This window comes from Schistocerca cancellata, chromosome 9 (genome assembly GCF_023864275.1).
Source record: "Schistocerca cancellata isolate TAMUIC-IGC-003103 chromosome 9, iqSchCanc2.1, whole genome shotgun sequence".
Taxonomy (NCBI): Eukaryota; Metazoa; Arthropoda; class Insecta; order Orthoptera; family Acrididae; genus Schistocerca; species Schistocerca cancellata.
In genome coordinates, this window is record NC_064634.1 from 136,201,851 (window position 1) to 136,226,865 (window position 25,015).

At 42.2% G+C, this 25,015-nt stretch overlaps 1 protein-coding gene across 1 annotated transcript in view; it reads right to left on the minus strand.

Annotated features, from left to right (window-relative positions):
- LOC126101133 (uncharacterized) overlaps positions 1-25,015 on the minus strand; it is a 58,762-nt gene that overhangs the window by 2,814 nt on the left and 30,933 nt on the right. The window contains exons 6-7 of the mRNA XM_049911816.1: positions 14,874-15,060; positions 359-466 (exon numbers count right to left, since the gene is read on the minus strand). Of these exons, the coding sequence (XP_049767773.1) occupies positions 359-466; positions 14,874-15,060 (295 nt within the window). The remainder of the gene's footprint in view (positions 1-358; positions 467-14,873; positions 15,061-25,015) is intronic.

The following is a 25,015-nucleotide window of genomic DNA, read 5'->3' on the forward strand; positions in this document are numbered from 1 at the left end:
GTGTGTCAAAACCAGAGAAACTGTTGAAAGGCCATGGGCTTCAGGCTGTCCTCTGAATTAGACAGAACTCCCTCATCCTTGTAAAAGGTACTTTAATCCATGTATTATCCATCTCACTTTTATCTTTTGAAGACAAAAATGAGATTCAGAATGCTGTAAGGGTACTTTGTAGGAAGATTTAATTTTTTCATCTACACTGTCTACTTCATAAACATCTCTTATCATTGGGACTGGGTTATCAGAAATATGTTATACCTCCTAAACAATTTAAACATCACAAAAATAAGGAAGGGGACAGAAAATAACTCAGATTTATAAAACATTTAGAAATAAATGTGAAAGTAAATAAACATTTTACCTTGTACCCATGGAGTCGATAAAACCCAAAGCTTTTGGAAAGCTGAATGGATTAATGTTCACTGCAATAATAGTGATTTCTTGCTTGTAGAGATGGTATGGTGATACACTGGAAGAAAAAGAGTAGTTATCAAATAATATGCTGTTGAACAGTTACTTACTCAAACACACACACACACACACACACACACACACACACACACACACACACATTTCTGGAGCAGAAGCAGGACTAGGTGTATAGGTGTCTGTTCTGAAGGAGAATGCAAGTTTGTAGAGTGAGCTAATATACCCAGTTGCATGCCATTACACCACTTTGCATCTTTTGTTCTTGGTGGCTCCTCTTTCTATATTTTACATCTCTATTAAAACTGTTTTGAATATATTCACTTTCTACACCTCTTCTTATATCTCACTGGTGGATTTTCCATCACTGCCATTTATAGCTTCCTGAGCTACTGATTTCAACTTTGCTGATAATTTGTTGTTACAAGTTGCTCTGCACTTGATAGACAAGTATTTTTAGTCACTTTTGGTGTCTGTTGTCACATACACTTGTAAAAAGCTTCCTGAAAGTATTTGGTGCTTTGCCAATTTTCATGTTTATTTCATTGTCCAGAGAGAGAGATCTTCCGACACCTGTTAGGCAAGGTAGCAGAATTTGCCAACTACATTCAACAAGGAACCATCTAATCTTATGGCAGCCATATCCATGTATCCTTGCACCATAATCACAGTCTTCTTCACATTCACAGACATAGAGAAGAGCTTGCATGCAGTTGCAAATTTGTCTATAATCGTCTTGAGTATATGCTATGAATGCTGCATTGTCAGGTTGTTTGCAAATAAGTCCTAAAAATAGCACTTGTATATGAGTAGTGAGATGTTATGAAATTCCCCATCAGCCCTGGAATGTGGGTGAGTGCCCAGATTTGTTTGGCAAAAAAGTCTCTTTGAGAAGTATTTTGAAGAATATACCAAATAAGACAGGAGCCAGTACACAGCCTCAACAAAGCCCTCTTTACACAGAAGAGTTTATCAAGGTTGTGTACTGATTCCTACCATGTTTTCTCACTGCTTCTCACAGTTGCTTTCAGTGAAACAACCTGGGCATCTATCTGGATAATAGAACTGGTGTGAAACCTTACAACATTTTGCTATTCATATCCAAGTGTTATTATAAGGATTTAATTGTAAGCAATGTTTTATTCACTGATGATGCAGCATTTGCTCAACAAGCCCCCCCCCCCCCCCCCCTGAAGATTTATGGATAAATTTGCTACTGTGTAAAAGATTTTCTCTATATCTTTGAATTATGGCACAGTGATACACAGATATGTCTGTCACAAGACTGAATGGCTCCTTGTTAAATATATCTGAGAAATTATGCCACACCAGCTTTCTAGTGTCAGAAGATTTCTCTCTGGATGACAAAATGAATGCGAGAATTGACAAAGAGGTGAATACTTCCGGGAAGTCTCACAGAAGAGTGTGGGACAACAAGCACTTTACAGAGGCCACAAAATCAGTCATCTATCAAGCTTGTATGCTGAGCACCTTTGTGTATGGTACCACAAGACTTTTTTACATCATATGCAAAATGAGAACATAAGTTCAACACTTGTCATCCGCAGTACTTACAGAATGAGCTAGGCATTACATGGATCATGTCAGAAACGAGATAGTCATCAATACGGTGAAGCTATGGACTATCACTGCCACTCTCAAGGAACATTGTCTTCAATTGATAGAACACTTACATCATATAGACCACTCCCATCTTCCCCGACACAAACTACTTTGTGGGATGGCACTTGCCAAGAGACCACCAGCATTGCACTTTAAAGATTGTGCCAAGCATAAATAAATGGAGCTCACCGAACACTACATTAGATGGAGGTAATTCATCAAGGACAGTAGCAAATTCTGTTATGAAGTCTGACTCAACAAGTTATTGTAAAATGAGCTTGAAGATAAGCACTTATGACAAACCCCTCTTTTTGGGTGATTCCAATAGCTGAGTGGTCAGCGTGGCGGTCTGTCACGCCAAGGGGCACGGGTTCGATTCCCGGCTGGGTCGGAGATTTTCTCCACTCGGGGACTGGGTGTTGTGTTGTCCTCATTATCATTTCATCATCATCGGTGGAAGGCAATGGGAAACCACCACTGGAATCACTTCCCTAGACGCTCATGCAGTGGACCTCTCTGACAAGGTTCCCCCATGACAAGACCTGCCGCAAGGCTGAACACAAACTTAAGTTTTGGGGTGATTACACTTGACCTACTTGTGGCCACAAAGTGTGCTCTCACATCATACTCCTGAGTCACCAATGAAAATGCCTGTACGATGATACTTGAATCTTCCATTAGGAATTATAGATCAATGATGATGATACTAGTTTTCACCTGACATCAGTGTCTCCTTCATTCAGAACCCTGTGTGGCTTTCATATTCGGTCTTTAAAAAAATGCCCGACTGCCTCCAGCTCTTTTATACATTCTGTATGAAGGGGAAGAAATGCAAAACACTTGTTGATTTTTCAGCTTTTGAGTGCATTTATACGCTGCCACCTAGCAGTAATTTCTTTTTTCTATAGCTGTATATTGTTGTAGTTTCAAAAGAATACTCTATAACATTTAGACAATTATTCAAATGCTTTAATATACATTTTCTGCACTTATCAGAGGAACAAAATGGCACAAGTACCTCAGGACATTAAGTTGTGCAACAATTTATATTCAAATTGAACAGTATATCAAACATGGAGGTTGGAGGCTTGTCTGCTCTGCAAAGCAGGGCAGTTGGCAATCTGTGGCAGATCTAATGACAGAGTACAATGTTGGTATAGGCACACATGTTTTGTTGAAAATGGGGCTCCACAGCAGACAACCCCCATGTTTTCCCATGTTGACTCAATGACATTGTCAATTATGATTGCAGTGGGCATGGAATCACTAAGATTGGACTATGGAACAATGGAAACATGTCACCTGGTGGGATGAATCACATTTATTTTATAGCAGGTTGATGGTCATGTTTGGATATAATGTCATCCAGATGAAGAGACGCTTGGAGCATGCATTGTGCCATGGATGCAGATAAATTTGGGTGGGTGGGTGCAGGGGGGGGGGGGGCGGGGGGAGGCAGTATTATGCTATGAGGGCATTTATCTGGGATTCCATGGGACCTGTGGCAGTAATTGAAGGCATTGTGAAGCTGTGGACTATCTGAACATTATTGTGGACCACCTGCATCTTGATGTCTTCCTCAACGGCAATGGCATCTTCCACTAAGGTAACTACCCACATCACAAGTCCAAAACTGTTTGCTTGTGGTTTTGAGAAGCACAATAGTGAACTCTGTTGATTTCTAGGCCACCAAATTCGCCTTATCTGGATCCAATGGAACATATCTGGGAGGATATCTAGCAACAGAGCTTCACCCACAAACAGTGGCCCTTAATTTAGGGAAACTGTGACCTTTGCGCAGGTGTCTGGCATCACATACCTCTGGCAACTTACAAAGGATTTACTGCATCCATAAGATGTAGAATTGTTGCTTTTATGTTCCAAGCAATAAGCAACATGTCATTTTCTTGTGCAGTGATAGAAGGGAATATCATGTACAACAGAACAATGTACTAAAAAGCCCTACCAGTGGGGTATGAGCAGTTGGTGGGGGTGGGAGTTGGAGGCCTTCAAAAACCACTTTATATGTTTCTTTAATACCTCGCAAACCACAGCCTCTAGCAAAAACATATACCAGTGATAAATAAAACTATAATAAATTTCCCACAAAAAGGTACTATTAATTTTTTCTCTAAAGTAACAGTTTGTGTAATGCAGGGATCAAAAAACCACAAATTATTAAAAATAGTTTTTAAATGGTATAATATTAATTTTGTTGTTAAGTGAAATGGTTAAAAACAAATATTAAATGTATGTACCACATCTAAGTGCAGTAGAGCTGTATTAAGGGATAAGTTATATTCTGAGGGGTGTAACAGGGTGGTAGCAGGGGGAGGGAAGGGGTAGATTCTACAATCGTGAGGAAACTTAGGTCACTGGATTGTGGCCATGCACTTCTCTTTTTGATAAAATTATTTAATTTGATAGATAAAAAACTCTACTCACCATGTGGCAGCAGAACACACGCATAAAAGACTGTTGTGATTGGCAAGCTTTCATAGCCAGTGGCTCCTTCTTCAGGGAGAAGGGTTGAGGGGGAAGAAGAAGGGTGAAGAAATAGGACAGGAGAGGTCTAGGACAAGGGGTAGATTTCAGGAAAGTCACCCAGAACCATGGGTCAGTCTTTCCTTCTTATCCCGTACAGTAAGATTAAGATGGTGGCGTGTGTAGATATCCACGATTTTACTCCAAAAATAAGTTACAGTGAAGCCGTTAAAAATTCGTGTGTAAAGTGCAAAAGTGAATACTTAAAGCAAAGTGAACATATTGCTAGTTTACAATGTGTAATCAGCAGTCTAAGAGCAGAAATCGACAGCCTGAAGTCCAAAAATATGGAACTGAAGTTGAAGCAAAACATGGATCCATCGTTTCAAGACAGACAGAAGGACAAAAACTTTCACCAGAACATTGATACATTGCTGCAAAATGATGCTGATAAATCATCAAAATGGAAGGTAGTTCACAAGCGTCAAACATTCGGCATTAAAACGTCGTATACAGCAAATGTTTCAGGGTTCGAGAATGTAAACAATTTTAATGTACTTTGTTCTAGTAACAGTCTCACAGAAAGTGAAAACAATCATAAGAAGAGTGTACTGGTAAACTATCGGAAAAAGGTTAGGTTTGATCTTCCAAAGTCACAACGTTCAGTTAACAGCACTGAAAGTGGCAGTGGCGTGATCCAGTCTGCTGTGAGTGAAACATCAACAAATTGTCTTAACATTTTCACTGATAGTCATGGTAGAGGCATGGCTGATATAGTGAAAAGCAGTTTTAAAGCTGCCGATGTTTGTGGAATCGTGAAACCAGGTGCTAAACTTCAAGAAGTTTTAGCAGGGCGATATCCTGAAAAAGTAAAAAACGAGTGTGTGATCTTAATGGATGGCTCAAACAACGTTGCCTGCAATGAAGGGAATGATGTCATACAGTCGCTCAGGAAGAAAATATAGGCGCTTCATCAGTCTAAGGTATTTGTTGTGAAAATTCCAAACAGACATAATCCCACAGTCCTATGTAAATGAGACTATCTCACAGACAAACTCTAAGTTAGCAAAGTTGTGTAAGCATTTTAACAATACTTGTGATGTAGATATAAGCAGTTTTGGACGAGAATTATTTACAAGACATGGTATGCACCTGATCAGATCAGGAAAAAGCATTAGGTACCCTCTTACAAACAAATATATTGGAAGAAGTCCACAAATGTACCCCAAAGTTGGAACTAATTGCACTGAAATGGCTCCAGCCATCAAGTCAGACTCAGTTTCAAACTCAAATGTTTCAGGAAATTGTTAGCAATGAATGTACTGTGTCTGTAGCCACAGATAATTTTTTAGGAAAAAGTTTACATCTGTCTCTAATTCCAAAGAAATGACAATTTTTCACCAAAATGTGGGAGGGCTTGGTAATAAAGTAAATAACATTACTGTTCTGTTAGAAGAAGTGTTGTGACAGTGCCACGAGATTTGAAAGTGCCGCTACGTCTGTACACAAACACGGCGATAGAGGCACTCCGCAGCTCGGCTGAGCGCGGGAGCGCCACCTGGGTATGAACGGCGCCGGCTGCGTGTCACGGCACGGCAGTTGAGTGACAGCTACAGAGTTGGTAGCATGAAACCCACTATTGTTTCTACGTTTGTATATCCATGCAAGTTATTAGTGACTTAAAGGTTATAACACTTTTTGGCGACGAGGTCGGATATTTTTTTTCCAGTGCTGGTGTATTGCGCGTTCGTGTCTGGGCAGACATGGAACAGCTTATGCAAGCGCTCATTGAACAACAAACCTAGCTGACGGCTGCTATTCAGGCGTTGTCGACGTCGCTTACTCATCGTCTGTCGTCCTCTTCTCTGCCTCCATTCCCTCCTTACGACAAGGCCGCTGAAGACTGGGAGGATTATGAGAAGCGTTTGCGGCAACACTTCTTGGCTTTCGGCGTTGTAGACGCTCCGATGTGTAAGTCGTTATTTCTATCTTGGATTTCCCCACGGATCTATCAGCTGCTATCCCAGTTAGCACCTCTGCGGGAACCTGCCTCTCTGTCCTTCCAGGAAATGTGTGACTTATAGTCTAACTATTACCGAAAAAACACCCACGTCGTTGCCGCCCGCGTGGCATTCTACCGGTGTCGTAAACAGCCCCATCAATCTTACCGGGCTTGGGCGGCGGAACTACACGGTCTGAGTAGGAAATGTCAGTTTGTCACGGACACTCATCATGAGTCTTATGCTGATTCAATGGTTCGGGATGCTATTCTACGGCTTGCTCCTGATAAAGAAGTTCGGCAATGTGCCCTACAACTGCCAAACCCATCGTTGTCAGAAGTTCTAAGCATCGCTCAATCCTTTGAAGTGTCTCACGCTGCTGGCGCGCAAATAGACGCGTGGTGTGATGTGGGGGCTGTACAGTCAATTTTCGACACGGACAATTTGCCTGTTTCCCAGGAGAACGATGATGTGGCGGCGGTTCACTCGCGTAAACAACGTCGTGTTGGGCCGCAATGCTCGCAGCGAAAACAGCAACCACAGAAACAGGTTCGTTCCGCCCTTCCTTCTTGTCCATGTTGTTTCGTACAGCATGACAGGGCTGCGTGTCCAAAACGTTGGGCCACGTGTAATTCATGTAGGAAAAAAGGCCACATTGCTTCTGTGTGTCAGTCCCCTAAAGTTCATGTCGACGAGGACGAGGCATCGGACATGGATGTTAACTGTGTGCTTTCTCAAACAAATAAGTTGTTTGTTACTGTTCGTGTTCTGGATAAAGACATTCGCATGCAAGTGGACACTGGCTCTGCAGTAACTCTCATTAATTCTCGCACGTATTTGGAGTTGGGCTCCCCTCCCTTGTCTCCAGTTACGCGAAATCTGAGAACTTATAATAAACAGAAAATTCCTATCGTTGGCCAGTTTGATGCTTCCACTGCTTAAAAGTCTGTTGTTCGGCCCCTCACGTTTTATGTGGTGGATCATGCGGGCACTGAAAATCTGTTTGGTTATGATGCTTTCCAGTTGTTTGGGTTCTCCATTGATGATGATGTGCACCTCATATCTGAGGATATTCCGTATCAACAGCTGGATGGATTGTGTTCTGAATTGCCCACATTACTCTTAAACCTACAGCTCGCCCTAAGTTTTTTCGGGCACGCCCTATTCCAATGGCGTTGCGTGCACCTGTCAAGGCTGAGATAGACAGGTTAACAGCTTCAGGGATTCTCCTTCCTGTTACCTCCAGCGAATGGGCATCGCCAATCGTGGTGGTTTCTAAACCCAACGGGAGTCTGCGATTGTGTGGCAATTTTAAAGCCACTGTCAACACTCAGAGCCTCATTGACACTTATCCTCTTCCCCGTCCTGAGGAGTTATTTACCAAGCTCGCTGGGGGCCAGTTCTTTTCCAAGCTTGACTTATCGGAGGCGTACCATCAGTTGTCGTTGGATGCGTCTTCCAAGGAATTTCTCGTCATCAACACTCCTTGTGGGTTGTATCAGTACCAGCAGTTACCATTTGGTGTTGCTAGCGCGCCGGCCATTTTTCAGCGGTTTTGGGAACAGCTCACGGCTTCCGTTCCTGGCTGCATCAACTACCTGGATGACATTGTTGTCATGGGGGCCTCCACTGAGGAGCACCTTCGCAATTTGCGTTCATTATTTCAGGTTCTGCATTCGGCTGGATTGAAGTGCATTCTGGACAAGTCACAGTTCTTCCAACCCTCCATTGTGTATCTTGGTTTCCACTTGTCCCGTGAAGGTATACGTCCTCTACGTCAGCACGTTGCGGCCATCACCGCTCTCCCCCGGCCGTCTACGGTCAAAGAACTTCAGGCGTTTCTAGGCAAGATTGCTTATTATCACAAATTCATTCCATCTGCGGCGGCGGTGGCTCATCCTCTGCATCAGCTGTTACGCAAAAACGTTCCTTTCTGTTGGTCCGACGAGTGTGAGCAGGCTTTTGTTCGCCTGAAGGCTCATTTGCAGTCGGCGCCTTGTCTTGCCACCTTCCGTCCGGGTCAGCACTTGGTTCTGGCGACTGACGCGTCACAGTATGGCCTAGGGGCTGTTCTCGCCCATCGGTATGAGGATGGGTCGAAACGACCCATCGCCTATGCTTCAAAGACCCTCAATGATGCCCAACGGCATTACTCTCAAATCGAAATGGAGGCGCTCGCTATCATTTATGCTCTAAAAAAGTTCAGCGTTTTTTTGTATGGTTCTAAGTTTCACCTCATCACCGACCACAAGCCGCTGGTCTCTCTGTTCACCCCCTCGGCGTCGCTTCCGGATAAGGCAGCTCACCGCCTGCAACGTTGGGCCTTATACTTGTCTCGTTTTCACTATGAGATTCACTATCGCCCCACGGCCCAGCACGCCAACGCCAACGCTGACGCGTTGTCGCGTTTGCCGATGGACCCCGACTCGGTTTTCGATCGAGATGAACTACTCTGTTTCCACATTGATGAGGAAGAACGTCGTGCGGTCGAGGGTTTTCCGCTTACAGGTTCGCAGGTCGCGTCGGCTACTGCGCGGGACCCGGTCCTGCGTCAGGTGATTGGTTTTGTTCAACGGGGTTGGCCGGACAGGACCAAGGGCCGGGCATCAGATCCCCTTCGCAACTACCATGCCTTGCACCTTCGTCTGTCTGTCTGTGAGGGTGTTGTTCTTCTGGCCATGGATGGCGCATCTCCACGGGTCGTGGTGCCAGTTTCTCTTCGCAAAGATGTTCTCAAACTATTGCATGAGGGCCATTGGGGGATTTCTCGGACTAAGTCCCTGGCCCGCAGGCATGTTTATTGGCCCGGTATCGATTCGGACATCTCCCACATGGTCGCTGCGTGTGGTCAGTGTGCTCAACAACTGGCTGCATGCCGTACAATGCCCTCTCCGTGGCCTGATCCGGCGCAGCCATGGGAACGGGTGCACGCTGACTTTGCCGGCCCCTTCCTCGGCACTTATTGGCTACTGTTGATTGATGCCTTCTCGAAGTTTCCGTTTGTGGTTCGATGTCCGTCGCCCACCACTGCAGCGACGACGCTGGCTTTGTCCAAAATTTTTGCGCTAGAAGGTCTTCCCTCCACGATTGTCACGGACAACGGCCCTCAGTTCTCTTCGCAGGCCTTCCGTGATTTTTGTACTGGACAAGGGATTCATCATGTTACAGCACCGCCCTTCCATCCCCAATCGAATAGGGAGGTCGAGCACTTTGTCCGCACTTTCAAAAGCCAGATGAAAAAATTCCTTACTGATTTTTCTACCGATGACGCTCTGTTGCAATTTCTGAGTTCTTATCGCTTCACGCCTCTGGGTGATCGCAGCCCTGCTGAACTCTTGCATGGCCTCCAACCGCGCACTCTACTGCACCTGCTTCACCCTGTCAGGCCTAGTACTGTGTCCCCTCGTGCGGGAAAATACTCGGTGGGCGCCGACGTGTGGGCACGAGGGTATGGATCTCGCCCTAAATGGATTCCAGGGGTGGTCAAGGCTCTTCGCGGCCGCCGGCTTTGTGAAATACGTACGGACGACTGCATGGTTGTTCGTCATTATGACCAGATGCGCCCACGAGTGGTGGTCCGTTCTTTCGCCTCCACCAGCCCAAGAAGCCAGTCCTGTCGCTGCTGCCGATCTCCCGTGCGTGTCGCTGCAGCCAACGTCGCTGCCGCTTCCGAGTACGCCGGAACCAGCCCCAGGCGCGACGCCGCCTTCTCCGGGACCCATCTCGCTGGAGCACACCCCCAGGTCCACGACACCTATGGATGCTGCTCCGGAGTTTTCACCCATCATCTCGTCCAGGAGGCACGTTCCACGCACAGGCTTCCGTCATGGACATTTTCGGCCGTATTCTCGTGTTTCTCCGCGGGATCTTCTCGGGGTCTCCCAAGAGGCCATGGATGTCTCCGCACTGTCCGTGTCTCCAAGGAAGTGAGTGGGTTTTTTTTTCAAGGGGGGAAAAATGTTGTGACAGTGCCACGAGATTTAATAGTGCCGCTACGTCAGTACACAAACACGGCGATAGAGGCGCTCCGCAGCTCGGCTGAGCGCGGGAGCGCCACCTGGCTATGAACGGCGCTGGCCGCATGTCACGGCATGGCAGTTGAGTGACAGCTACGGAGTTGGTAGCATGAAACCCACTATTGTTTCTACGTTTGTATATCCACGCGAGTTATTAGTGACTTAAAGGTTATAACAAGAAGCACAAGGAATAAAAGCTACTGATGTATTATGTTTTAGTGAACATCATGTGAAAGATATTGAAAGGTTGCAGCTAAGTGGTTTCTGTCAGGCAGCGCATTACTCTAGAACCATCATGGAGAAAGGTGGAGTGGTAATTTATGTAAAAAACAGCATATCTTACAATGCATTAGATTTAAAGTGCCATTGTATAGAGCAACAAATTGAAGTACGTGGTGTTGAGATTACTGTAAATGACTTCACAGCTATAGTGTTAGCACTGTATAGATCTCCCTCAGGGAATTTGAATGTATTTCTTAAGCACTTAGATTCTTTATTATCCAAACTGTACTCAAAGTCCAAGAACTTGATAATTACTGGAGAATTTAATATTGATTTCCTAAATGAGAGCAATAGTAAAGCTGATTTAGTACATGTAATAGAGTCTTATAATCTGATGGCAATAGTAGACTTCCTAACTAGGGTTACTGTTAACAGTAAAAGTCTGATAGATAATATATTTATAAATAAGTCGAAATGCAATGAGATCACTGTACATCCAATCCTTGGCCTTTATGATCATGGTGGTCAATTGCTTAGGCTCAATTACATTAGTGTGCGCAACAATTCCGAGCATTCTTGGAAATCTTTTAGGACAATAAATGAAGAGGGCCTTAAAAAAATCAATGACAGGCTAAAAGAGATAGATTGGAGCCCAGTTTATAGGGAAACAGATGTAAAAAAAAAGTAAAATTCATTTTTAAATGAATTCATGTCTGTATTTGAGTCCATCTTTCCCAAAAAAAGTAGTTAGAAATAGTCATATAGGCAATGCCAAGAAGTCTTGGATCACTACAGGGATAATTAGAACAAAGAGGATGTTATACAATTCTCTCAGGACTTGTAATGATCCAAAGAAATGACAACACTACAAACTTTACTGTAACATTCTCCAGAAGGTTGTAAATAAATCTAAAAGTATGTGCATAAAATCAGAAATTGAAAGCTCAGAAAATAAAATTAAAACTATATGGAATGTAATAAAGAGAGAAACTGGCAGGACAACAGGGAACATGTCTCAGGTAGAGATTAAAACAGGGGACAGTATCATAAAGAAACCTGAGTTGTTGCAGAAATATTTAATAACCACTTTTTGAGAGCAGCAGAGATGACAGGCTGTAATGGTTCTATGGAAGAATCACTGTCCCTCCTACAGAAAGCTATTAGCAACAGAATCCCACAATTATCTTTACCTCCAGTTACTGTAAGCAAAGTCACAAGAGTAATTATATCATAAAAAAATAAAAATTCTGCTGGTGTGGACAATATTTCTAGTAAAATACTGAAACATTGTTATAAATTTGTTGGTCCCATCTTATGCAACATATACAATACATCCCTACAAGAAGGGATTGTCCCTGACAGGCTAAAATTGGCTGTAGTGATTCCTATCTTTAAAAAAGGGATAAAAGCATTGTTACAAACTATCACCCAATATCCCTATTGACTACCTTCTCAAAAATTCTTGAAAAACTCATGCACAGGAGGATTGTAGACCATCTCAACTTCTGCAGTATCTTAAGCAAAAATCAGTTTGGATTTGTGCCGGTCTTTGTACTGAACAGGCAATTTTCTCTTTCAGCAACCAAGTTTTGGAAGCCATTAACAAAAAAATGTCTCCAGTGGGTATCTTTTGTGATCTTGCGAAAGCCTTTGACTGTGTAAACCACCAAATTCTTTTGAAAAAGGCAGAATACTATGGTTTAGGTGGTACTGTTGGCTTGTGGCTACAATCATATCTAAAGGATCGGAATCAGACTGTATTGTTAAATGGCTCTTCTGGAGAACCTGCCTTGTCTGAATGGGGCACGATAACGTGTGGTGTGCCTCAAGGCTCCGTTTTGGGCCCACTGCTTTTCCTCATCTTCATTTATGATCTTCCTCTTTGTTCTGAGACAAATAGCAAATTTACCCTGTTTGCTGATGATACCACAATTCTGATTGACGATTTGATAGATCACAATCTTGAACAAACTACAAATACTGTTTTTAATGACATCTTAAATTGGTTCTCCTCAAATGGTCTCTCTCTCAATGCAAATAAAACTCATTATATGAGGTTCCATACATCACAAAGTAATCTTGATGAAATTAACATAAAATGTAGAGATCAACCATTACAGAAAGTTGAAGATACAAAATTCCTGGGTGCTTATATAGACAGCAAATGTAATTGATCAGTTCACATTCTTCATGTATGTAAAAAACTTAGCTTGGCAACATTTGCATTACAGGTAATTTCTTGAGTGGCTGAAGTCGACACCATTAAGGTTGCCTACTTTGGTTACTTCCACTCATTGATGTCATATGCTATCATATTCTGGGGGAACAAACCACTTGCAAAAACAGTTATGTGTGGGGTCCATCAAAGACACTCTTGCAGGCACTTGTTTCAGAAGACAGGTATCCTAACAACTGCCTCACAGTATATTTTTCCTTGCTGACCTTTGTGTGCAAAAATTATTCTATCTACCATGATAACAGTAAATTCCATGGCTATAACACCAGAAACAAAAACAATCTACATTTCGAAATGAAACGTCTCACTCCAGCATTAAGCTGTTCAATGCTCTCCCACTACATATCAAATGTCTTCATACAGAACTGCCAAAATTTAAACAAGTTCTCAAAGATTACCTGACAGAGAAATCTTTTTATACTGTGGAAGAATATTTGAAAGAAAATGTATACCATCACTAAAATTATTGTGTCTGACCAGCAGTTCTAGGTGACTTTCCCAAAATTTACCATTTGTCCTAGACCTCTCCAGTCCTTTTCTTTTGCCCTTCTTCCTTCCCCCTCAACCCTTCTGCCTGAAGGAGCCACTGGCTCTGAAAGCTTGCCAATCACAACAGTCTTTTATGTGTGTGTTCTGCCGCTGCTTGGTGAGTAGATCTTTTATTTATCCAGTTAAACAATTTTATCAATAATTGACTTTTCTTTTTCAGGTGCACTCCCCTCCCTCAGGGGTTGGGACTTTTAGTATGTTGTTCATGGCACTCCTTCCTACTACTGTACGAAAATTTGTGACTACATAATGTATTTCTTGCATTTGACCTTTTCTTGTCATCACTGATTGGACTATGGTGTGTTGGCTCATCAGTGTTTGTTCCCTGAGTCCAACAATGACACACAGGTGAGAAGGAGCATTTCTGTGGATGGTCATCACTGAAGTTCTCCACCATGCAGTCATCTTGAATATTTTTCTTTCTCAATTATTTTTAGTGTTGAGAAGAGTGAAACCCGTTGGGACACTGCACAGTAAATTATTATGAAGCGCGCCAAGGATATAAATGTAATTATATATGGTATAGATTATGTGAGAAATATGGAGCAGTGATGTTATTAAACACACATATAAAATAGCTGTACCAAGAGAAAAAATGTGGTTCCATACAAAATTTCAACAATTGATGTTATCAAAAAAACAAGTATAAAACATATCTGCATTTTTTTAAAGATTTAAATTAGTACAAAAGGTCCAAACCACTTTGAGAATACTGAAACACTGACTGATGAGAGGGGACTACATTTTATTAGTTTCTATTAGGAAATTATGAAACAAAATATATTACATTCCTTTGAGGTATCTCTGTTTATTAACCTGTGACGAGACCAAGATATACCACCACACAACAGATCATAGGTGTATCAAGAAGTCTAGAGAGGTGTTAAGATTTTGTACATCAAACAGAAAAGTTCTGGAAACAGATTTTTTTCTACAAAGTGCTCTTTAAGGTAGATTTCTTGTAGTAATATAGAACTAGTAATGCTACTTATTACAGTGACTCGATGGACAGGGTTCAAATAATTCAGACTTCTATAACACAGGGCTTCCTCGCTTAAAATATGTTGCTCCTCCATGCCAAATCCAATTTTCATGACATTTCACAATACCAAAAATATTCATCAACTGTTTTAAATTTCCACAGCTGAAGGAGGAGAAAGATAGGAAACAAAGATGGTAGTCAGCCCTTGAAGGTAGTGTGTGCATAGCTCATAAGTCTTTCAATGGAAGCAGAATTCAGAAATGCTGATCACAGTATCTTTAGAAAAATAACTATTTAATTTGTAGTAAAGAGCAAGAAATTTACATGTAGCTTTTTACCTTACTCTTGTGTCTGGAGAGGCAACACCAAAGACACACAGTTTTCCTCCACAGTTGAGCATCCAGAGAGCATCTTCCATTGCCCTGCCATTACCACTGCACTCAATAGCAACATCAAAACCAAATTCTGGATCTTTCTCTTTTTGCTTTTTCAGTTCAGCTGGGCTAACAACTTGAAATCCAGTTCCTGAAAAAGAGAGTACAATTGAAAAATTTTGATGAAGTATACAGATGATGTTTCATTAACAAATTCCCTGAGATTACCAGGTTTTACCAGCTTCCCTATCCAGATTCCCCTGAATGATATTTTAGTGTATGTGAGAACAAGTTTCACACTACTAGTTTTTTATGGCAACAACTGAAATTTTTTGAATTGTCACTTCAACTTTTAGTGATTATTTCAAGTTCACCTGGGATTTGCAGTTTCATCAACAATTCTGTAAATTATAAGCTCTTGCAACCTCTGTGAAGGTTCACACACGCAGTGAGGATGTGACATGCAGATGTGATCTAACAACAAACATTACGACAATTCAAAGCATTTCACTTTTTCTTACTCAGTTCCACATTGTTTCTAAAGCAGAATCTCAGAACTATTTGTAATAAGAAACTCAGAACATTTATTTCTGCCAAAAAACAGTTCAATTTCCCCTAGAGTCTCCCATAATTCTGTGAATTTATTGAATTCCCAGAGAGTTCTTGGATTTTTGACTATTTGTCACTTGTAAATAACTCATGAGTCAGATCTTTATTTGGCATGTTAAACAACTAGTGACTGCTCTAAATACATCTCTTGCTCTATTGCAAATGAAGATACAATGCAGGTGTAATAACATAGCTGTTCTGGCAGTCAATTATAAAAACACATTTTTCTTATTGTTGTTAGGATCATCAAGTATCCTCCAACTCTTCATCACATGATGAACTATCTCTTTCCATTTCCTCCTGGATGGTGTTTTAGTCTTAAGTTCTTCCAGAATCATTCTGATGCTTTCTTTGATGTCTTCTGTCCACCTTCTCCTTGGTTTTCCTCTGTTTCTTTGACCTTCAGTTCTTCGGAGCATTACAGCTCTTTCTAGTGAGTCTTCTGCTCTTGTTATATGCCCAATGCAATGTAATGTCATCTTCAGTACTTTGTCTCATAAGATTTTTTGGCTTTATTTTCTTTCAGAATAGTTGTTTCTGTTTTCAGCCCACAAAGTCCTCAGGATTCTTCTTCAAACCCACATCTTAAAAGAATAGATTTTCTTGGAATCAATTTCTTTTTATTGTCGATGATTCACATCTGTACAAGACTACAGGAAAGATCAAAATTTCAGTGATTTAGTCATTTTTATTTTGGTTGATAGTGACAATTTCCATTCCTTTAGCAGCTTGCTGAATTTAATTGTGACAGATTATTAAGCTGACTCTTCTTCTTATTGCTCACTGTGGAAACTACTTTTTTATGGCATATATATATATATATATATATATATATATATATATACACACACTCCTGGAAATTGAAATAAGAACACCGTGAATTCATTGTCCCAGGAAGGGGAAACTTTATTGACGCATTCCTGGGGTCAGATACATCACATGATCACACTGACAGAACCACAGGCACATAGACACAGGCAACAGAGCATGCACAATGTCGGCACTAGTACAGTGTATATCCACCTTTCGCAGCAATGCAGGCTGCTATTCTCCCATGGAGACGATCATAGAGATGCTGGATGTAGTCCTGTGGAATGGCTTGCCATGCCATTTCCACCTGGCGCCTCAGTTGGACCAGCGTTCGTGCTGGATGTGCAGACCGCGTGAGACGACGCTTCATCCAGTCCCAAACATGATCAATGGGGGACAGATCCGGAGATCTTGCTGGCCAGGGTAGTTGACTTACACCTTCTAGAGCACGTTGGGTGGCACGGGATACATGCGGACGTGCATTGTCCTGTTGGAACAGCAAGTTCCCTTGCCGGTCTAGGAATGGTAGAACGATGGGTTCGATGACGGTTTGGATGTACCGTGCACTATTCAGTGTCCCCTCGACGATCACCAGTGGTGTACGGCCAGTGTAGGAGATCGCTCCCCACACCATGATGCCGGGTGTTGGCCCTGTGTGCCTCGGTCGTATGCAGTCCTGATTGTGGCGCTCACCTGCACGGTGCCAAACACGCATACGACCATCATTGGCACCAAGGCAGAAGCGACTCTCATCGCTGAAGATGACACGTCTCCATTCGTCCCTCCATTCACGCCTGTCGCGACACCACTGGAGGCGGGCTGCACGATGTTGGGGCGTGAGCGGAAGACGGCCTGACGGTGTGCGGGACTGTAGCCCAGCTTCATGGAGATGGTTGTGAATGGTCCTCACCGATACCCCAGGAGCAACAGTGTCCTTAATTTGCTGGGAAGTGGCGGTGCGGTCCCCTACGGCACTGCGTAGGATCCTACGGTCTTGGCATGCATCCGTGCGTCGCTGCGGTCCGGTCCCAGGTCGACGGGCACGTGCACCTTCCACCGACCACTGGCGACAACATCCATGTACTGTGGAGACCTCACGCCCCACGTGTTGAGCAATTCGGCGGTACGTCCACCCGGCCTCCCGCATGCCCACTATACGCCCTCGCTCAAAGTCCGTCAACTGCACATACGGTTCACGTCCACGCTGTCGCGGCATGCTACCAGTGTTAAAGACTGTGATGGAGCTCCGTGTGCCACGGCAAACTGGCTGACACTGACGGTGGCGGTGCACAAATGCTGCGCAGCTAGCGCCATTCGACGGCCAACACCGCGGTTCCTGGTGTGTCTGCTGTGCCGTGCGTGTGATCATTGCTTGTACAGCCCTCTCGCAGTGTCCGGAGCAAGTATGGTGGGTCTGACACACCGGTGTCAATGTGTTCTTTTTTCCATTTCCAGGAGTGTATATATATATTTACTGCAAATTAGGGCTAAATTTAAAGAAAACAAAATTTTTGACAACAAATTCTTCAAACTTAGCCCTAGGCCAAATTTTTCACTTTCATCATAGTTTTAATGTCTCCTTTACTGCCTGCTGTATGCATCGTGTCATCTGCACATCTTAAGTTGTTGGTTCAATGCACCCCCACCCTGACAATTTTAATTCCAGTTTCCATGACTGTTCATTACTTAATTACCATACTACATGAAAAGAAACTGATGTACCTCCATTCGTGATGCGCGCAATTTGAGAGATCATGCATCCATACAGTTCACAGTCTGATTTATAGAAGCCACCTGGGTCACCCCTCTGGTGCACTCTGGTGAGCTGCCAAAGAAACAGTATTATTTAAGCATTCACAAATTAGTGCTTGGCCAGTATTGCTGTTGTCCATTCAATGTGTTCAGTGCTATGTGCAACCTGTACTTAATTGTATCTTATGATGGCTCTATAAAATACTGTGTTCCATAAATCACATTTGTTGTTACTGTAACAAGCTTGGCGACTAGTGAGGGTTACATTTCCATAGCATATTAGTGTTAGTGCTAAGTAACCCAACAAACATCTTGATAGAAGAATATCAATGCCCAGCAGCGAGCTTTCACAGAACAACAGCAGGCTCTCACCACCACTCTCAGTCAAGTGGCATCTGCATGTTCACAGCAGGTTACTCTTCTGTCAATGCAATCATTGCCCTTTCTGGCATGTGATGATTGGGACTCCTAGAAGACATGATTACACCAAAATTTCCAGGTCTTTATGTATGGGCAATATAAACCTATGTAGGGCTTTCTTTCTTTCCTGATATTTTCTGTGCATGTATCACTTGTGCCAACCTGCACCTTAGCATGATATGGCCAGCTTATCATTTGATGAAATGTACAAGCTTTTCTCGATCTATTACTGTGACAGAACCCATGGAATTGAAACGTGTGGAATTTTAATGTTGTCAGAAACACCTAAGCCAATCTGACAAAGTCTATGCTTCAGAAATACATGGGTTGAGCTGTCATCGTAAATTTGTCACTAGTACCCATCACGAATCTTATACTGATCATATGGAGTGTGATGTTATTATTTGTCTGACCCTGAATAGGGAAGTCTGTGAAGAAGCACTTCAATGTAAGTATCCAGCACTTACAAATTTGCTTATACAGCACAGTCCTTTGAAGTGTCACAAGCCGCAGGCAATCAGATTACTGCATGGGTGGAGGTGTTGGAAGTTGTTCAATCAACACCTGTTAAGCATGCTGTAAGTGTTCAGGATGATGGGGAAGCTGCTGCAGTAGTACAACCTTTGACTCAGCCTTTGATGAGGCAGCATCAGTTATGGCCACAGCAGCAATAGGCCTTGTCACAACAGTGGTCATGTGCTCCCCTTCTGTCTTGCCCATATTGCTTCTTCCAAAATGAGCATGCTGTGTGCCCTGAGTGTTGGGCTGTTTGCAATGTCAAAAGAAAGGCACATTACATCAGTGTGTAGCTCCTCTTCAAATGTGATGGACACAGTAGTACCGATGGACATAAACTGTATCTCTACAATGACCAGCTCCCCAAAAAAATTGTTTATTGACATGTGTGTGTTTAATAAAATGCTAAAAATGCGAGTGGACACAGGAGCTGCAGTGATTTTAGTAAACCCAAAAACATACATGGACTTGGGCTCCCCTCCCCTCACACAGGTTAGCTACAATAAACAGCAGATTTTGATCCTATGTCAATTATATATTGTTCCCCTTTCACCTTCCTTGTTGTGGATCATTCCCATACCGGAGACTTGTTTGGGTTAGATGCATTTAATGATTTTGATTTCTCCATTGCTGCTGAGGTAAATTTTATGTCAGATTGAGTTCTGTATCAACAGCTGGAATCCTTCTGCTCTGTTTTTGTCACTCTTCTCCCCTTGTCTTAATTGTGAAATCAGTTTTCAGGCCTGCATTACCATGAAAGAGTCCACCCGTTCTAATGTTTCTTGGGTGTGGCAGATGCCAGTCATGTTGCGTGAGTCTGTCAAGGCCGAATTAGACCATTTGACATTTTCTCAATGCCATTTAGCCTGTTTCTTCAAGTGAATGGGCTACACCATAGGTCATTGTTAAGAAGCCGATGGGTAAGCTTCAACCCTGCAGTAACTTCAGTGTCGAGATTAATGCACAGTCCATGACAGATACATACCATTTGCTCTGCCATGATGAGTTGCTCACAAAATTGGCAGATGGCCACTACTTTTTCAAGGCTTATTTGTTAGAAGCATAACTCCAGCTCCACTTGGATGAGGCCACTGGGCAACTTATCATTGCCAGTACACCTTTCAGCCTATACCAATATCAATGGTTGCTTTTGGGTGTCGCTAGCACACCCGCAAGTTTTCAACATTTCTTAGAACAGCTGACAGCCTCTGTGCTTGGCTGCTGCAATTACCTGGACTATATTGTTGTTTCAGGTTCTTCCACTGAAGACCACCATACCAAACTCCAATCATTGTTTTCTGTTTTGCAGTCTGCAGGTGTCAAGTGCAATCTTGCAAAATCTCAATTTTTTCAGCTGTCGATTTAGTACCTAGATATTGAGGTCTCTCATTCATGGGTCAAGCCGATCAGTCATCATGCTGACACAATTGCAGCTTTGCTGTGGCTCACTTCTGTTAAGGAACTGCAAGCACTTCTAGGTAAAATTTCATACTATCATAAGTTTTACTGGATGCACCCACTGTTTCTCAGCCCCTGCACACACTTTTGTGTAAGAATGAGCCTTTTTTCTGGTCCCCCTCGTGACTGAGCATTCACTTTGCTTAAATCTAAGATCCAGTCTTTCCCCTGTCTGGTAACTTTTCAGCTGTGTCAGCATCTCGTGTTGGCCTCAGCATGGTCTTGGTGCAGTGTTGGTGCACAAATACATGGATGGGTCTGAATGACCCATTGCTTACACTTCTAAGACTTTAAATCCCACTCAGCAGTGGTATTCTCAGACTGCAAAAGAGACTTTAGCGATTGTATTCACCCTCGAGAAGTTCCACGTCTTCTCGTATGGTTCTAAGTTCCATTTAATCGTGGATCACACGTCGTCGGTTGCTCTTTATAACCCTTTGGCTACCGTTCTGGACACATTGTTTGTAGTGGTGGGCTCTCTTCCTCTCTCGTTATCATGATCAGATCCATTAACCTCTCATGAGAGGGGGGATGATGCACCAAACTGCTCCCTCATCACTTCTCTTCCTGTTCACTGGTGCCTGCCTGCCACATGCTGCAGCAGCTGCTGTCATTGGGTGGTCAAATGGATGTCAGCCCCATCATTGGTGTTTTCCATGACTGATAATCTCCATTCCTTGTGAGTTTAGTGCCTTTTTTCCATGGTACCAGTGTTCTTTCAGTACCAGTGCTTTTTTTTCCAGTACCAGTGCTTTTTTTGGTATCATTTTTTTTTTCTCTGTACCATACAAATTTCTGTATCATTTATTTTTCTGTGGCTAGTGTTTTTATGTATGTATGTGGTTTTACCACCAACTAGAAGGGAGGAATGATGTACCTTCACTCATGATGCGCATGATTTCAGAGATCGCGCATCCATACAGTTCACAGGCTCACTTATAGAGCCCACCTGGGTCAGCCTCTTGGCACCATAAATCATGTTTGTTCTTACTATATCAGAAATGGAGATAATATACAGGGTGATTATAATTAAAGTTAATCTTTCAAAACTGATCATAATGACGTCAAATTGCAATGGAATATCATTGGAGAAGGGGGAAAACGTATAGCAGAATAAAAAAGATAATGTTAAAATTGATCAACAGATGGCACTGTATGTGTCAGGATACATAAATGAAAACACCTGTCATGTGCACGACCCATTGAAGTTGGTATAAACACACTGGATACACAGCTTTTCCTTCTTTTGAGTCTGCGACATTCGACATGACTGTCTCAATGTAGGATCGCACTCTGCTTGTAAAGCTGTATAACAATACTTATGGCTGTGCACACATTGCTGTACAGAAGTTGTGGACTTTGAAGGGTTTGAAAAAAGGCATTGGTCTGATGACTGCTGTGGGTCTGGAGAAAATGATCCGGAAACTCGAAAAGACGGGTTCTTTTGGTGTACAACCTGATAGATGGAGGAAATGAATTGATTTACGTCAGTGGAAGCAGTGGCCACAGAAATGCAGGAGGAGATGAGTGGTGGTTGCAAACATGTAGTGCATGGAGAATTGCTCGAACGTTGGACACACCCGTGAGCACGGTGTGTAAAATCCTATGAATCACCCTTCTTTGTTATACATTCAAAATTGCCCATGTGCATGAGTTGCTTCCTGTTGACCTGCCAGCAAAAGAGACCTTTGCTTTAGAATTTCTTGCTCACATGGAAGTGGACAACGATTGGCTGTGGAAGATTTTGTGAACAGACTAAACCCCCTTCCATCTGACAGGATATGTCAATATACAGAATTGTCGAATATGGGCAATAGAAAATCCAACACAAATCAACCAGTATCAATTCATCCTGAAAAGTTCATGTGTGGTGTGGGTTTATGGCATCATTTATCATAGGGCCATATTTTTTCAAAGATACAGGTGTTTCCGGTCCTGTTACCTGTACCATCTCTGGTAAGCGCTAGGAGTGTCTTGTGCAACCTTGTCATTCCAGCTCTCCAACAGCATGGATGTGTGGATGGGATCATTTTTATGTGAGATGGTGCCCCTCTGAACATTGCAAATCCAGTTAAGCAGCTGCTGAAGCACCACTTCAGAAATGCTAGAATTATCAGCTGCCATTTCCCTACAGCCTGGCTGTCCCGATCACCTGATCTTAACCCATGTGACTTCTGGCTGTGGGGCTATCTGAAAGATGTTGTGTTCAGTGTCCTGATTGCAAACTTAGCTGCATTGAAGGCATGCATTGTGCAACACATTCTGAACATGACTCTGGAAACAGTTTGATCAGTTGTGGAACATGCTGTTTCTCGATTTCAACTTGTTGCAGAAAATGGTGGACACCATATTGAACATGTTTTGTGCCTGTCAGATGGAATTAATAATCCGATTTGATTTTGATTGATGCTTTTTATGCGGTTTTTGGCCTCAGGACAATTAAAAACCTATGTGATTGATGCTTTTTATGTGGTTTTTGGTCTCAGGACAATTAAAAACTGACGTGAGTGATGCTTTTTATGGAGTTTTTGACCTCAGGACAATTAAAAATCGAATTTTCCCATCTGATGCGATATGACCTTGCCGTGGTGGATGGGCTTACATAACTAAAAGTATCACACCTGTACACCCATGCACACTGAGTAGTACAGTTTGTTTAATGTAAGATCTACATGTTAGGCATTGTTGTATGATTCATTAGTCATTTGCAGTCAGCCACTATTAAATTATGATGCTTACAGCACCATCTACTGCTACATTTTGTAACTATTTATTTTTCTTCTGCCATACATTTTTCCCCTTCTCTGATAATATTCCATTGCAATTTGATGTCATTCTAACCAGTGGTGTTATTTCTACAGTGGTTTGATAGTTTAACTTTAATTGTAATCACCCTGTACATTCCTGTCTGATGCCTTTACCTTTCCTGAAAGTTTCTTCGTATCCTTGTTGTATTTTTGCTGTTGCTTCTTACTTTTTGTACAGATTTCGGATTACCTTTATGTATGATGCTCTGGTATTCACATAAAGCCTAGTATTTGAAACATTTTTGAAACAATTACACAGTCAAATGCTTTGTTGTTATCTTCTTATTACACAGATAAAAATTACACTGGCATCAATTATGAGCACTGGATTAGTGAAGGAATTCTTTTTATGACATACTTACCTAGATTCCATGAACACACTCCATGCTTCTGAGCATTTATGACCTAAAGAAGGGAAATATGACATGGAAAGCTTTAGACCTGTCTAAAAGTATATATTTCTATCTGATAGCCCATGCAATGTAAGATAAATATGAAAAGGCCTTAGAAATGGGGAGATCACTCAGGATGATTGTATGATCTCCTGATTTGATAAACGTTGAGAGAATGTAATATTAGAGAAAATATAAAGCTATTGGAAGAATTCTGGTTCATCCAAACTATATGAACTTCACTGCTCCAAAAGGCTCCTGGTTATAGGTTTAGGGAAATTAAACATCTAAGATCATCAGTCTGATTCTCACGCCCCGTGATCAAATCAGTGTACCCAATCTATCTACATCTAGAGGAAATTCTGTGTGCAATTTGAAAAAAATTTCTAAATGTGTTTTGCAGCTTGTATCTGAGGTGGCACATTGGTATCAGACTGGTATTCACCTAATGAGACGTGGGAAGCTGCTTCAAAACCACATCCAGACTAGCCAGCACACTGACCCTTTTTGTCAATATGCTGGGCAGTTTTGAACTGGCGCCAGCATGTCTCCCCCATCCTGGAAGTGGGTACTTTAAGATGCATGGCTGCCGAACTGGGTTTACCACTCCATGCAGACAATTTCTATGGTCTGGTCAAGGAGGAGATGACAATGATCACTAAAAATGTGTAATTTGAGTGATTCAGGCATGGATCTCTCTCTTGCAGGACAAACAATGCTTAATAAAGTGCTATACAAGGCCATGACAACTCAGAGGTACAGAACAATGTATTTTGACTGTTGTGCTTGCTGAGGAAAAATCAGGAAAACATTCTTGAGAATTATAATGCTCATCCAAACAGAGCATATCAAGCCAGCAAAAACTCTGAGGAGTTTTGTATTCCTGTGCACAGTGGACATATTCATTATTAAAGTTTGATTGAAAGCTTTTATTGTATTATTGATTTAATTTTATGGGAGATCAGAATTGTAGACAATGTTTCCTATGTATTTTTTTCATCACTAGATCATGCATCTACATTTTTTATTAAGCTGTTAGGAAATAATTTCTTTAGTGGAGTATGGCAAGCCCTATCTAGGTTTCATCATTTTTTGCAATGAATTCTAGCTCGCTCATAGTCCCAAAAGTAAATAATCATATACAGTTTAGAAACTATCCAGTTCATGAAGATAGGCTGATTGTTTTGTAGCAATACAATAGAAATATTTTCCTGCCACTAGCATTGAATAGTATATTAACAACTGGTCCACCTCACTTCACTTACAACTGTATTAGTATCTATTACATTTCAGTTTTGTAGATCCTGCTTGAACATGTCCAACAAAAACTCCCTGCAGATGC